Here is a 15,894-nt window from a genome sequence, read left to right on the forward strand (position 1 = left end):
ATGGTGCAGTTCTACACGGCCATCATTGAGTCCATCCTCACCTCCTCCATCACCTCCTCCATCACCGTGTGGTACGCTGGAGCCACAGCCAGAGACAAACAGAGACTACAGCGCCCTCTGCTGAGAAGGTGATCGGCTGCAGACTTCCATCTCTGCAAGACCTGTACGTACGGATCACAGGCGACCCTTCTCACCCTGGACAGGGACTATTTGAGCCACTCCCCTCTGGTAGGAGGCCACTCCCCTCAGGTAGGAGGCCACTCCCCTCAGGCAGGAGGCCACTCCCCTCAGGCAGGAGGCCACTCCCCTCAGGCAGGAGGCCACTCCCCTCAACCATAATTTAATCACTGCACTGTTCACATTCTGCACTACATATGTAAATTAAACTGTACATTTTGTGTGCATAGTGAACCTATTGTTATTTTTTATTCTGTAGATTTAAATAGTTTCTCTTTTTGACTTTATATTGGTTGTTTTATCATTGTTCATTGTTTTATGTTGCACCAAATCACCAGGACAAGTTCCTATGTTTGTGAATTCTGATCATTCATTCTGATTCTGACAAGAACGTCTTATGTCAGCACAGGACACGGTCAGACTCGGGGTACAAGGGGTTCAGCCAATTAATTTCGCCGGCGATGTTTAAGTCGACATAATTTGACAAATCATTTTATTGTCATCATAGAGTGAATTCGCAGGAGTTCGGGGACCGTTTTGTCCGCCGAAGACGCCGTTTACAGTCCACAAGACTCAATAAGGCGCTTGTTCCTCCTGCAGAGCGTGAAATGGGACACATGTTGGGAGGCGGCGCAGCGTTGGGAGGAATGTGGCGGGACGCTCGCTTGTGATTTGTGGCTTTAACTTGCTGATCCGACCCATAAATAACACGTCTTTTTAAAGGGTCAGACAAAACCACTTGTCTCGTCCATCGATTTTTTCCCATTTTACGTGAGACGACGTTACGCTTCATGAACGTGGTCTATGTTTCCCCCCGTCGGGCGCACTTCCCCCCGCCGGGCGCGCTTTCCCCCCCGTCGGGCGCTAATGTGCGAACAGGGTAAATTGTTTGCGAGTTTGTTTAGTTTGTGTTTGAAGCGAGCGGCGTCTGTGAACCATTGTCCCACATGTGCTTGTGATTTTACGCTTTCCCCAGAGCGCGGAGACGGTCGAAAAGGCTGTGGCCACTTCTGAGGCTGCTACCGTTTACCCACACGGGCCCTTGCACATGGACCATTGCACATGGGCCCTTGCACACGGGCCCTTGCACACTGGCCCTTACACCAGCCTCTTATTAGGCTGTTTGCCGTAACCCGACCGACTTGGTAAAAAATATGTTGCGAAAACCGTTGAGAAATGTCACTGGCAGAATCAAAAAATTGTGACGATTTGGATCTTTTTTTTTGCCTTCAAAGTAAAAAAAAATAAAAAAAATTACCTATCGACCCACTTGAAAAATGTTGGATCGGGTTACAGCAAACATGCTATTTATTTGGGGCAGCCTAAATATATTTATGATGATTATAAAGTCCTTTATTACTCAGCGTTGGACCTGTACAGTCCAGTGTTTATTTTATCTTGTAGAATATATTTGTCATACTTTTCGTCGTAATTACGTAGATATTTTCATTGACTAAAAGTACAGATAGTTTTGGCAAATATTAAAAACTAAACATAAATAACTGAAAGGGATGAGCGGAGAATGTCCCGTGAAGCAATTTATCATTGATTTTTTAACTGTTATGGATTTACTCGACATTTACGTTGGCTAAAAGTAAAAATAATTATTTGACTAAATCTTGATTAGATCTACATTAAATTGACTTGTCAAAGTGCCACTCTTCACAGGGAAAAGATAAATGTGTGAACTGTGGTTGCAGGAGGCCAAACGTCATGTGTTCTGGGACTGTTCCAGAACTATGTATTTGGGCCTCAAAACTCCTGCCAGGGACACAATAAAGAGATACTTTTGGACAAACTTGACCCATTTTGAACCAAATGGGATTTTTATTTTGCCTTAATTTTTGTTTCTTTGGATGCCGCGCTTTCCAATTGTTTTATAATATTTTATTAATCCTTATCTAATTTGTTCTCTCTGGTCATGTCTTGTTTTTGGTTGTTTTATGTTTTAATTTTGATAATTTATTTATTTTTAAATAAAAAAATAAATATAAATAAAATATAAATAAAATATAAATAAAATAAAAATAAATAAAAAATAAATTAAATGAAATAAGAATTCAGTTACAGTTCATAATTATTGTTTAATCTAATTTTCAATTTAAAAATAAAAAAAGAATCAGTGAAACAAATACCATTTCAAGAAGAACACACACAAATGAAACGACACAACACAAAACACTTTCACCACAGAATTCTAAACCGGTTTCCCCGTATTTTGCCGGTACTCGCCGACACTCCTCCCGCACGTGGACCACACCCACCTGGCAGATGCGGATGGCGTTGTCGAGCACGGTCTTGGTGTCGGTGCCGTAGTCACTGCACGGGAGCGACGCCCGGCTGAAGTGCGCCTGGAGCAGGAGGTGCGCTTTGGTGTGAGCGCTGTCGAGCGAGTGCGGGTTCACCTGCAGGGGGAGATGCTGAGCCAACACGCTGTTCAGCTGGTCCTCGTTGTGTCGCACGGGCAGCTCCGCGTACTCCTCTGCGTCCTGCCGGGAAACCAGGAGCAAAAGATGAACTGAAGAGAGGAAACCAGGAGCAAAAGATGAACTGAAGAGAGGAAACCAGGAGCAAAAGATGAACTGAAGAGAGGAAACCAGGAGCAAAAGATGAACTGAAGAGAGGAAACCAGGAGCAAAAGATGAACTGAAGAGAGGAAACCAGGAGCAAAAGATGAACTGAAGAGAGGAAACCAGGAGCAAAAGATGAACTGAAGAGAGGAAACCAGGAGCAAATGACGACTAAACTTCAACTTTAAAGGTCCCATAATATGCAAAATCGACTTTTCAGAGCTTTTAACCTTCTTACATTGGTATTTGTGCTTCATATTTGTACCCAGAGTGTTTTTTTGATTGATTCCCGCAGTGTTTAGCTATATTACAGACTATCTCCTTTCCGCGAATCTCCAAACTGACGGGCGGTGGGGCAAGACCGCGTCATAAGGGCAAGCACGCGTCACCATCCTCCCTCCCCCTTCCCCCGGCTCCGCGCTGCTCCAGGCTCCCGTGTCTCCCAATACAAGCCCCGGAGTTTTTCTGCTTCGATTTACGACGAAACACGGCTCAAAGAGGCCCAAAACTTCATTAATGATATCGCACTCTTTACTATTATCACAATGGTGAAGGTTTATGAGGCAATTGATGCAGCAACCGGGACAATAAACGGAGAGAAGTTCTATCCGATACCGAAAAACCAGGAAATAAGAGCGTGATGGACATAAGACATATATATATATATATATATATATATATATATATAAAAAAGTCTTATGTCCATCACGCTCTTATTTCCTGGTTGGTGCAATTAACACCAGATTTATTTAGTCTCAAAGTAGACTCTTTCTCACTCACTTGCGCGGAGCGGCGCAGCGCGGAGCAGACAGCTCTGAGACTACGTCACGGGTGGGCGGGGCACACACGCGCTCTGAGACTACGTCACGGGTTGGGCGGGGGAGCCAGATCGCTCTTCGCAAGGGTGGGGGCGAATATCAAACCAAGCCGTTTGCATTTCCGGGTTGGTGAGGGGGTCCAAGGTCTGGGTGATATTTCTTAACTATTATGTTAAGGGTGTTGCACAACCCTTATTATTATCAATTATACACTTAGGATAGACTACGAAACGTGAAAAAAAGCATGTTATGGCACCTTTAAGGAGCGGAAACAATGACATTTCTCCTACGAAACATAAAAACTGACAGATAAAGTGTTGTTCATGGCAGTTTTTGAGCGTAGAGCAGTTGATAGTCGATAACGTGTGCAGATTTCCCCCCAAAATTATATATGTATAAACTATCAAATCAGTTACTAAAAGGTATTGCTCTATAGAAGAAAAGTCTAAAAAGGAAGACATATATTTCAATAGCGATGTTTTCTAAACCATTAAGAGAGAGAAGAGCAGCAGTAATCACAGTTTATACAGCGCCATCTTCTTTCAGGCTGAAGTTAAAGCTGCACTTACTGTTCAGACAAAGCGCCGTGCATTTACTTGGGTCAGATTTTTCAGCACAAACTAAATATTGGCGTAAACTGGAGCTTCAGAGCCGAGAGACAAAGCAAAATGGTCTCAATACATGAGGAAATGGGAGAGTCGACGGCCCAAACATGTTTCATTACGACATGTGAAACGACATAAACGTTACCACATGATTAAAACACAAAAGAGGTTCGAGTGCGGCACAAAATGTGAACAAATCATAAAATGTAGGAGGGTTTAATACAAGCATTTTGATTTGTTTTTTTTGCCTCTTTCTGCCCCGACTTTGTTTATTTACTGTATTTTTTGTAGTTGTTGACGTCGTTTCATACGTGCCAAATAAATAAATTCAAAAATATTTACCTCAGAAATATTTTACTTTTATATTTTAATATTTTATTTTCGTACTTTTTACTCACTTTTTTTGCGTTATTCTATCTTCTTTTTACGTTTATGTCTTGTATGTTTTCTTGCCTTTGCACAACACTTTGGGCCATTGTGGTGTTTTTAAATGCGCTTTAAAAATAAACTTGACTTTTAATAGTTTTAAGACTTGAGATATGTATATTTATGATACATCTTCAACCTCAACAAACTAACACCACTTTCACCACAAACGAATGAGCTTAAAGTGTTTCTGCTGAATTTAAACGCGCGTAACCTGCAGGAGACGCTTTGGCACAAACAGACGGAGCTTTAAACGGCGCCCGTCCCGTGGCCACGCCCCTCCATCACTCTGCTGTCCACTCAAATGCGCCAACACGTTCTTGCGCTCCTTTCTTCGCCCTGGGTCCGCGGCGTCTGCGGCTGAGGCGGACGCAGGGGCCGAGGCATTTGTCACGGGCGCCGGCGGGTGCAGGGTGTGGGGGGCGAGGGTGCAGGGGGGGCGAGGGTGCAGGGGGGGCGAGGGTGCAGGGGGGGCGAGGGTGCAGGGGGGGCGAGGGTGCAGCGAGCTCGTGCGGGGCCGGGTGAGAAATGGCTGTGAGAATACGTCCTGAATAAGTAACAGCGGGAGCGGTTGTGTTGCATATGGATGGGATGTAAAGAGACAGATCCATCTTTACACGACATTTACAAACAAAATATATGTAAGCGAGACGCGTGCGGGCGATTAGAGCTCCACAAAGTATATATATATCTACAGCCGGAGGATAAATACATCTAGTGGTTTAAGCTACAGATGAAAAGCAGTAAAAAGAAAATCTGAAATGTGAAATTTGGCCTTAAAAATGTCAAATGTTTTGACCTGGTTTATGTTTAACTGTAATTTATTCACAGTCTTTTTTGGAAAGTGAACATGAGATATTGTATTTCTTTAACTGGATTCATTGATCATCAGGATTATTCAGGTCACAATATAATCATTAAGACTTAAAGGCGGTATGGACGATTTTTCGGCGATTTGAGAACGCAGGTGGAAGTGCGCATGCGCACTCCCCCGTGCGGACTGATACAACACACACGTGCGTTTGTTTATTAATAAAAACGTCTAAGCCTCATTTATTAATATTTTGAGTATTTAGTAATTCTAGGTTATATGATTTTTCTCTTTTTTGTAGGTATTGTATATTTTTTTAATATATATATTTTCCTTTTTTCATTCATGAAAAACACAATTATAATGTACTTAAAAAAACAAAAATAATTAAATAAGGTGGTGGTTACTGTACGCAAATGCTCCTTCTTAAAACTGAAATAAACACAGTATATTTAATAAACTAAGCACATATTTAAATCACACGCTCAAACAAAGTGGCAATTACACAATGACGAGTCAGATCACCTTCGACCAGCTTCACATCGCACTGCACCAAGTCAAACCCAGACAAAGACGCCTCGTTACCGTGATAAGATTCATTACTTCCAGCCCCGGGAGACGCTAAACGCAGGGGGAGGATCAGGGGGAGGAGCAGGAGGCAGAACAGGAGGCGGGAGGCGTGGCCATGCTGTTAGCGAACAACGCCACAATTAGGCCCAAAGTGGAGGAGCGTGTCAGGGTTTTGTGTGAGTGAGAGAGGGCGGGGGAGTGGAAGGAGAGGGAGGAGAGAGGAGGGAGAGAGGGAGGAGAGAGGAGGAGAGAGAGAGGAGAGGGTGGAGAGAGAGAGGAGAGAGGGAGGAGAGAGGAGGAGAGAGGAGGAGAGGGAGGAGGAGAGGGAGGAGAGAGGAGGGTGAGAGGGAGGAGAGAGGAGAAGAGAGAGAGGGTGGAGAGAGAGAGGAGAGAGGGAGGAGAGAGGAGGAGAGGGAGGAGGAGAGGGAGGAGAGAGGAGGGTGAAAGGGAGGAGAGAGGAGGAGAGAGGGAGGAGAGAGGAGGAGAGGGAGGAGGAGAGGGAGGAGAGAGGAGGGTGAGAGGGAGGAGAGAGGAGGAGAGGGAGGAGAGCGAGAGGAGAGGGGGGGAGAGAGGAGGGAGAGAGGGAGGAGGAGAGGGGGGAGAGAGAGAGGAGAGGGTGGATAGAGAGAGGAGAGAGGGAGGAGAGAGGAGGAGAGGGAGGAGGAGAGGGAGGAGAGAGGAGGAGAGGGAGGAGAGCGAGAGGAGAGAGGGAGGAGAGGGAGGGGGAGAGAGGGGGGAGAGAGGAGGGAGAGAGGGAGGAGGAGAGAGGGGGGAGAGAGGGTAAAGAGAGGAGGAGAGAGGGGAAAGAGAGGGAGGAGAGAGGAGGAGAGAGAGGAGGAGAGGGAGGAGGAGAGAGGGGGGAGAGAGGGTAAAGAGAGGAGGAGAGAGGGGAAAGAGAGGGAGGAGAGAGGAGGAGAGGGAGGAGGAGAGGGGGGAGAGAGGGTAAAGAGAGGAGGAGAGAGGGGAAAGAGGGAGGAGAGAGGAGGGGGGAGGAGAGGGAGGAGAGAGGGAGGAGAGAGGGGAAAAGAGAGAGGAGAGAGGGAGGAGAGAACGAGGAGAGAGGGAGGAGAGAGGAGGAGGAGAGGAGAGAAGGAGGAGAGAGGGAGGAGAGAGGAGGAGGAGAGGAGAGAAGGAGGAGAGGGAGGAGGAGAGGCAGGAGAGCGGGTGGAGAGAGGGGGGAGAGAGGGGAAAGAGGGAGGAGAGAAGGGAAAGAGGGAGGAGAGAGGAGGAGGGGAGGAGAGAGGGAGGAGAGGCAGGAGAGAGGGGAAAAGAGAGAGGAGAGAGGGAGGAGGGAACGAGGAGAGAGGGAGGAGAGAGGAAGGAGAGAGGGAGGGGAGAGGAGAGAAGGAGGGGAGAGGAGGGAGAGGGGAGGAGAGAGGGGGGAGAGAAGGAGGAGTGAGGGGTTAGAGGAGGGAGAGAGGGAGGGGAGAGGAGAGAAGGAGGAGAGAGGAGGGAGAGAAGGAGGAGAGAGGGAGGAGAGAGGAGCAGAGAGGGAGGAGAGAGGAGCAGAGAGGGAGGAGAGAGGAGGGAGAGAGGGGGGAGAGAGGGGGGAGAGTGTCAGGGGCCTTGAGTGTGACTGACAGCTCGTGTGTGTAAGGGAAGAACAATGAGACTCGCCGCATGTTAAAGTCGTTACAGCGCGAGAAGAAGCATCGGAATAACGGCGCCAACGATCGTCCAGAATCACGCCGGAAACTGCACTTTTACCAGATCTGGTGAAGCGTTTGAGCGGTTTTATGGTAAAGGCTCACTAGATACACACGTCTGTGTTAGCAATTAACACATCGCCACGGCAACTGACCAAAAATATCCATTGGTATTCCGTGGAAAACCTGCGTGACGCTCTTATGCTCTTATGTTAGCTCGTCAGGTGGCGAGTGTGACTCCGAGGTCGAGTCGTCCAATCGGTAGCCGGCTCCGGGCGACCTCGAGGTGACACGTGCGAGGGTCAAAGTTCAAATCGGGGAAGAACGAGCGGTTAATGATGAGAGCGCCGAGGCAATGGCTCGACCGAGTGCAATAAACGAGTCGTTACGCAAGAAAAAGGACTGAACCAAACCAATAACTTCCATTAAAACTGTTATAGCACAGCACGGAATATAGCACGGTATCGCCACGGCGACGTCTCATTACATAAACTTAAGTCACAAGAATAAAATCAACTTATAAACAACGAGAAAAGTCTAAAACCTGGGGTGAAAATGAGTGTAATTGTCTCTAATTGTTGCTTGATGCATTGATTCGTCGATTAAAATAGGAATAAATCAACAAATAAACGACATAAACATAACGCACTGGAAAAAAACACATTTATCTGTTTCATAATAATCTTCTGATTGACTCTTGAAACTCCAGCTAAATCACTCCACGTCTTCTCCAAATAAATCCATGTAATACCAATAAAATAAGTAGTCGACTACCGTATTTTTCTGACTATAAGTCGCACCTTTTTTCATAGTTTTGGCCGGGGTGCGATTTATACTCCAGAGCAACTTGTGATATCATTTGTTATTTTCACAACCACAAGAGGGCGCTCAAGGCTCTAAGCGACGCAGAAGAAGAATCTGCACTTCCTCTTCCTCTGGAGTTTGTGGAGTTGTTTAGAAGTGACACAGAGGAAGAAGAATTCAATGGATTTAGTGATTTGGGGTCAAACTAATTCTTCTCTATTGTGCGACTTATACTCCAGTGCGACTTATACTCCAGTGCGACTTATACTCCAGTGCGACTTATACTCCAGTGCGACTTATACTCCAGTGCGACTTATACTTCAGTGCGACTTATACTCCAGAGCGACTTATACTCCAGTGCGACTTATACTCCAGTGCGACTTATACTCCAGAGCGACTTATACTTCAGCGCGAATTATACTCTAGTGCGACTTATACTCTAGTGCGACTTATACTCCAGTGCGACTTATACTCTAGTGCGACTTATACTCCAGTGCGACTTATACTCCAGTGCGACTTATACTCCAGTGCGACTTAAATATGTTTTTATTTTTCTATTCTGCATTTTTTGGCTGGTGCGACTTATACTCCGGACAATACGGTAAACGCCTGGCATAAACGACACTACGAGGTGATATTTCTGCCGTTTTCAGCTTCATTTCAGCGGCGTTTTGGAATGCAAACTCACGGTGAGCACGGACAGCAGCTCCTCCACGGGAAGCTCCGCCCTCAGACGCTCCTTGAACATCCGGACGGTCTGATGTCTGAGGTAATAGTAGGAGGAGATGCGCCCGTAGGTCATGGGCTCGATGGCGCGGTCGTCCTCCTTGACTTCGATGCAGTAGGAACACTCCAGGTCTCGCAGGCTTCTCTCCACCAGAGTGGACAGATACTTGTTGATGGACTCGTGGCTGACGTCCTCCAGGTTGTAGTAACTGTAAAAGAGGGACAAAAGAAACAATCCCGGACATTAAAACTGGACAAAAACGACAAAACGAGCGGAAAGTCTCTGACAGGTTTTTACCATGTTCTAATGTTGACTTTATTTGGTGTGTTTATACCTGTTATAAATTATAGTTTTATAATCCAGCAGGTATTTGGAAGTGCGTCTCGTGTGTCTTTACTCGCTCTGAAGTGCGTCTTGTGTGTTTTTACTCGCTCTGAAGTGCGTCTCGTGTGTTTTTACTCGCTCTGAAGTGCGTCTCGTGTGTTTTTACTCGCTCTGAAGTGCGTCTCGTGTGTTTTTACTCGCTCTGAAGTGCGTCTCGTGTGTTTTTACTCGCTCTGAAGTGCGTCTCGTGTGTTTTTACTCACTCTGAAGTGCGTCTCGTGTGTTTTTACTTGCTCTGAAGTGCGTCTTGTGTGTTTTTACTCACTCTGAAGTGCGTCTTGTGTGTTTTTACTCGCTCTGAAGTGCGTCTCGTGTGTTTTTACTCACTCTGAGTGTGTATTTACTCGCTCTGAAGTGCGTCTCGTGTGTTTTTACTCGCTCTGAGTGTGTTTTTACTCGCTCTGAAGTGCGTCTCGTGTGTTTTTACTCACTCTGAGTGTGTTTTTACTCGCTCTGAAGTGCGTCTCGTGTGTTTTTACTCGCTCTGAGTGTGTTTTTACTCGCTCTGAAGTGCGTCTCGTGTGTTTTGTGTTTTTACTCGCTCTGAAGTGCGTCTCGTGTGTTTTTACTCGCTCTGAAGTGCGTCTCGTGTGTTTTTACTCGCTCTGAAGTGCGTCTCGTGTGTTTTTACTCGCTCTGAAGAGCGTCTCGTGTGTTTTTACTCACTCTGAGTGTGTATTTACTCGCTCTGAAGTGCGTCTCGTGTGTTTTTACTCGCTCTGAAGTGCGTCTCGTGTGTTTTTACTCGCTCTGAAGTGCGTCTCGTCTGTTTTTACTCGCTCTGAAGTGCGTCTCGTGTGTTTTTACTCGCTCTGAAGTGCGTCTTGTGTGTTTTTACTCACTCCGAGTGTGTTTTTACTCGCTCTGAAGTGCGTCTCGTGTGTTTTTACTCGCTCTGAGTGTGTTTTTACTCGCTCTGAAGTGCGTCTTGTGTGTTTTTACTCACTCTAAAGTGCGTCTCGTGTGTTTTGTGTTTTTACTCGCTCTGAAGTGCGTCTCGTGTGTTTTTACTCGCTCTGAAGTGCGTCTTGTGTGTTTTTACTCACTCTGAAGTGCGTCTTGTGTGTTTTTACTCGCTCTGAAGTGCGTCTCGTGTGTTTTTACTCACTCTGAGTGTGTATTTACTCGCTCTGAAGTGCGTCTCGTGTGTTTTTACTCGCTCTGAGTGTGTTTTTACTCGCTCTGAAGTGCGTCTCGAGTGTTTTTACTCACTCTGAGTATGTTTTTACTCGCTCTGAAGTGCGTCTCGTGTGTTTTTACTCGCTCTGAGTGTGTTTTTACTCGCTCTGAAGTGCGTCTCGTGTGTTTTGTGTTTTTACTCGCTCTGAAGTGCGTCTCGTGTGTTTTTACTCACTCTGAAGTAGGTCTCGTGTGTTTTTACTCGCTCTGAAGTGCTTCTCGTGTGTTTTTACTCGCTCTGAAGTGCGTCTTGTGTGTTTTTACTCACTCTGAAGTGCATCTCATGTGTTTTTATTCGCTCTGAAGTGCGTCTCGTGTGTTTTTACTCGCTCTGAAGTGCGTCTCGTGTGTATTTACTCGCTCTGAAGTGCGTCTCGTGTGTTTTTACTCGCTCTGAAGTGCGTCTCGTGTGTTTTTACTCGCTCTGAAGTGCGTCTCGTCTGTTTTTACTCGCTCTGAAGTGCGTCTCGTGTGTTTTTACTCGCTCTGAAGTGCGTCTTGTGTGTTTTTACTCACTCTGAGTGTGTTTTTACTCGCTCTGAAGTGCGTCTCGTGTGTTTTTACTCGCTCTGAGTGTGTTTTTACTCGCTCTGAAGTGCGTCTTGTGTGTTTTTACTCACTCTAAAGTGCGTCTCGTGTGTTTTGTGTTTTTACTCGCTCTGAAGTGCGTCTCGTGTGTTTTTACTCGCTCTGAAGTGCGTCTTGTGTGTTTTTACTCACTCTGAAGTGCGTCTTGTGTGTTTTTACTCGCTCTGAAGTGCTTCTTGTGTGTTTTTACTCGCTCTGAGGTGCGTCTCGTGTGTTTTTACTCGCTCTGAAGTGCATCTCGTCTGTTTTTACTCGCTCTGAAGTGCGTCTCGTGTGTTTTTACTCGCTCTGAAGTGCGTCTTGTGTGTTTTTACTCGCTCTGAAGTGCGTCTCGTGTGTTTTTACTCGCTCTGAGTGTGTTTTTACTCGCTCTGAAGTGCGTCTTGTGTGTTTTTACTCACTCTAAAGTGCGTCTCGTGTGTCTTTACTCGCTCTGAAGTGCGTCTCGTGTGTCTTTACTCGCTCTGAAGTGCGTCTTGTGTGTTTTTACTCGCTCTGAAGTGCGTCTCGTGTGTTTTTACTCGCTCTGAAGTGCGTCTTGTGTTTTTACTCGCTCTGAAGTGCGTCTCGTGTGTTTTTACTTGCTCTGAAGTGCGTCTTGTGTGTCTTTACTCGCTCTGAAGTGCGTCTCGTGTGTATTTACTCGCTCTGAAGTGCGTCTCGTGTGTTTTGTGTTTTTACTCGCTCTGAAGTGAGTCTCGTGTGTTTTTACTCGCTCTGAAGTGCGTCTCGTGTGTTTTTACTCGCTCTGAAGCGCGTCTTGTGTGTTTTTACTCGCTCTGAAGTGCGTCTCGTGTGTTTTTACTCGCTCTGAAGTGCGTCTCGTGTGTTTTTACTTGCTCTGACTGAAGTGCGTCTTGTGTGTTTTTACTCACTCTGAAGTGCGTCTCGTGTGTTTTTACTCGCTCTGAAGTGCGTCTCGTGTGTTTTTACTCGCTCTGAAGTGCGTCTCGTGTGTTTTTACTCGCTCTGAAGCGCGTCTTGTGTGTTTTTACTCACTCTGAAGTGCGTCTTGTGTGTTTTTACTCGCTCTGAAGTGCGTCTCGTGTGTTTTTACTTGCTCTGACTGAAGTGCGTCTTGTGTGTTTTTACTCACTCTGAAGTGCGTCTCGTGTGTTTTTACTCGCTCTAAAGTGCGTCTCGTGTGTTTTTACTCGCTCTGACGCGCGTCTTGTGTGTTTTTACTCGCTCTGAAGTGCGTCTCGTGTGTTTTTACTCGCTCTGACGCGCGTCTTGTGTGTTTTTACTCACTCTGAAGTGCGTCTCGTGTGTTTTTACTCACTCTGAAGTGCGTCTCGTGTGTTTTTACTCGCTCTAAAGTGCGTCTCGTGTGTCTTTACTCACTCTGAAGTGCGTCTCGTGTGTTTTTACTCACTCTGAAGTGCGTCTCGTGTGTTTTTACTCACTCTGAAGTGCGTCTCGTGTGTTTTTACTCACTCTGAAGTGCGTCTCGTGTGTTTTTACTCGCTCTGAAGTGCGTCTCGTGTGTTTTTACTCGCTCTGAAGTGCGTCTCGTGTGTCTTTACTCACTCTGAAGTGCGTCTCGTGTGTTTTTACTCACTCTGAAGTGCGTCTCGTGTGGTTTTACTCGCTCTTAAGTGCGTCTTGTGTGTTTTTACTCACTCTGAAGTGCGTCTCGTGTGTTTTTACTCGCTCTGAAGTGCGTCTTGTGTGTTTTTACTTGCTCTGAAGCGCGTCTCGTGTGTTTTTACTCGCTCTGAAGTGCGTCTCGTGTGTTTTTACTCGCTCTGAAGTGCGTCTCGTGTGTTTTTACTCGCTCTGAAGTGCGTCTTGTGTGTTTTTACTTGCTCTGAAGTGCGTCTCGTATGTTTTTACTCGCTCTGAAGTGCGTCTCGTGTGTTTTTACTCGCTCTGAAGTGCGTCTCGTGTGTTTTTACTCGCTCTGAACTGCGTCACGTGTGTTTTTACTCGCTCTGAAGTGCGTCACGTGTGTTTTTACTCGCTCTGAAGTGCGTCTTGTGTGTTTTTACTCGTGTTTGTAGCTAATCTTCACAATAAAACTGAGTCAAACAGCTGAAAACAAACAGCCTTTTCAGCGTTTTTCTCTTTTTTCCACACAAATGCTTCCCAGGTTGCACCGCTCCTCTCACGTGAAACAAGCCAAAGCAGTGGCCGAAATGGTTTCCACGTTTTTAGCGGCGAGAGGGGGAAAAAGTGCAGGATGAGGAGAAGAGAGTAAAGAGTTCCCACATGAGGCGGCTGCGCACACGTGTAATCAAACATAATCTCTATTAGCTCATAATATTTGCGCCTGGCACAGTCCAGCCTCTGGGCGCAGTGCTCTGCAGAACATATCAGTCTGAGCGCGTTCAGTCCAGCCTCCGGGCGCAGCGCTCTCAGAACATATCAGTCTGAGCGCGTTCAGTCCAGAAGGATTAAAGCGTCTGAATCATACGCACAAGTGTGAAAAAGACTTCATCAGTTTGGACTGAAGGAAGACCAGAGGATTCTGAGGGAAACGCTGATGTAAATGTGAGAAAAAACATCACGATTTAACCGTTATTCACGATTATTGAGACCAAACAACAGTGAAATGTTGTGTTATGTTTATGTTTGTGATCAACTTTATGAAAATCAACTTTCTGATAAAAGTCGAAGATCTGATGTTTCATTTCTTTTTTTTTAAGTTACTTTTTTTTTTTTACAGAAAAAACATTTTATGAAAAAAAAACTGACCGATGTAAAGAAAAATATAATAAGAATAATAATGAAATAAATAAAAACATAAAATACTACTAATAGAAATAGATTAATAAAATACATAAAAACAATAAGAAAAAAAAAGCAGGGCTGGGTAGGACCATAAAGAACTCAGGATAAGTAAAACATAAAATGTCTTCATCAGATCTACATACAACAGTCATACAACAGTCATACAACAGTCATACAACAGCCATACAACAGTCATACAACAGTCATACAACAGCCATACAACAGTCATACAACAGTCATACAACAGCCATACAACAGTCATACAACAGTCATACAACAGCCATACAACAGCCATACAACAGTCATACAACAGTCATACAACAGCCATACAACAGTCATACAACAGTCATACAACAGCCATACAACAGTCATACAACAGTCATACAACAGCCATACAACAGCCATACAACAGTCATACAACAGTCATACAACAGTCATACAACAGCCATACAACAGTCATACAACAGTCATACAACAGCCATACAACAGTCATACAACAGTCATACAACAGCCATACAACAGTCATACAACAGTCATACAACAGTCATACAACAGCCATACAACAGCCATACAACAGCCATACAACAGTCATACAACAGCCATACAACAGCCATACAACAGTCATACAACAGCCATACAACAGCCATACAACAGTCATACAACAGCCATACAACAGTCATACAACAGTCATACAACAGTCATACAACAGTCATACAACAGTCATACAACAGCCATAAAACAGTTATAGAACAGTCATATAACAGTTATAGAACAGTCATATAACAGTTATAGAACAGTATGTAGATCTGATGTTTCCATGGCAGCGTGAACAGATTTTTTTTCCTCCAACATTTTTCAGACCCTCTCTCTGTGTGTGTGTGTGTTTCTATGTGTGTGTGTGTATGTTTCTATGTGTGTGTGTGTGTCAGTGTGTGTGTGTGTGTGTGTGTATGTTTCTATGTGTGTGTGTGTGTGTGTCAGTGTGTGTGTATGTTTCTATGTGTGTGTGTGTGTGTGTGTGTATGTTTCTATGTGTGTGTGTGTGTGTGTGTGTGTGTGTGTGCCTCTGACAGCCGTGTAAATGTCTCACAGCTGGATCACCCTCAATCAATACAAGCCTCCTCCAGATGTTACAACACTTCTCTCTCTCTGTCCTTCCTCACCTCCTCTCCCCTTCCTCACCCCCTCTCCCCCCTCTCTGTCCTTCCTCACCTCCTCTCCTCTCTCTCTCCCCTCTCTCCCTCACCTCCTCTCTCCCCTCTCTCTGTCCTCCCTCCCTCCTCTCCCCTATCTTCCTCACCTCCTCTCCCCTCACCTCCTCTCCCCTCTCTCTGTCCTTCCTCACCTCCTCTCCCCTCTCTCTGTCCTTCCTCACTTCCTCTCCCCCCTCTCTGTCCTTCCTCACCTCCTCTCCCCTCTCTCTGTCCTCCCTCCCTCCTCTCCCCTCTCTTCCTCACCTCCTCTCCCCTCACCTCCTCTCCCCTCTCTCTGTCCTCCCTCCCTCCTCTCCCCTCTCTTCCTCACCTCCTCTCCCCTCACCTCCTCTCCCCTCTCTCTGTCCTTCCTCACCTCCTCTCCCCTCTCTCTGTCCTTCCTCACTTCCTCTCCCCCCTCTCTGTCCTTCCTCACCTCCTCTCTCCTCTCTCTCCCTCACCTCCTCTCTCCCCTCTCTCTGTCCTCCCTCCCTCCTCTCCCCTCTCTTCCTCACCTCCTCTCCCCTCACCTCCTCTCCCCTCTCTCTGTCCTTCCTCACTTCCTCTCCCCTCTCTCTGTCCTTCCTCACCTCCTCTCCCCTCTCTCTGTCCTTCCTCACCTCCTCTCCCCTCTCTCTGTCCTTCCTCACTTCCTCTCCCCCC

At 46.0% G+C, this 15,894-nt stretch overlaps 1 protein-coding gene across 1 annotated transcript in view; it reads right to left on the bottom strand.

The window, feature by feature from the left end:
• Positions 1–15,894, bottom strand: part of ascc3 (activating signal cointegrator 1 complex subunit 3) — a 227,263-nt gene that overhangs the window by 10,249 nt on the left and 201,120 nt on the right. Inside the window, exons 35-36 of the mRNA XM_072461519.1 lie at positions 9,116–9,362; positions 2,442–2,666 (exon numbers count right to left, since the gene is read on the bottom strand). Coding sequence (XP_072317620.1) covers positions 2,442–2,666; positions 9,116–9,362 — 472 coding nt within the window. The remainder of the gene's footprint in view (positions 1–2,441; positions 2,667–9,115; positions 9,363–15,894) is intronic.

This window comes from Eucyclogobius newberryi, unplaced genomic scaffold (assembly GCF_026437365.1).
Source record: "Eucyclogobius newberryi isolate DKJ021-1_F unplaced genomic scaffold, fEucNew1.0.hap1 SCAF_3, whole genome shotgun sequence".
NCBI lineage: Eukaryota > Metazoa > Chordata > Actinopteri > Gobiiformes > Gobiidae > Eucyclogobius > Eucyclogobius newberryi.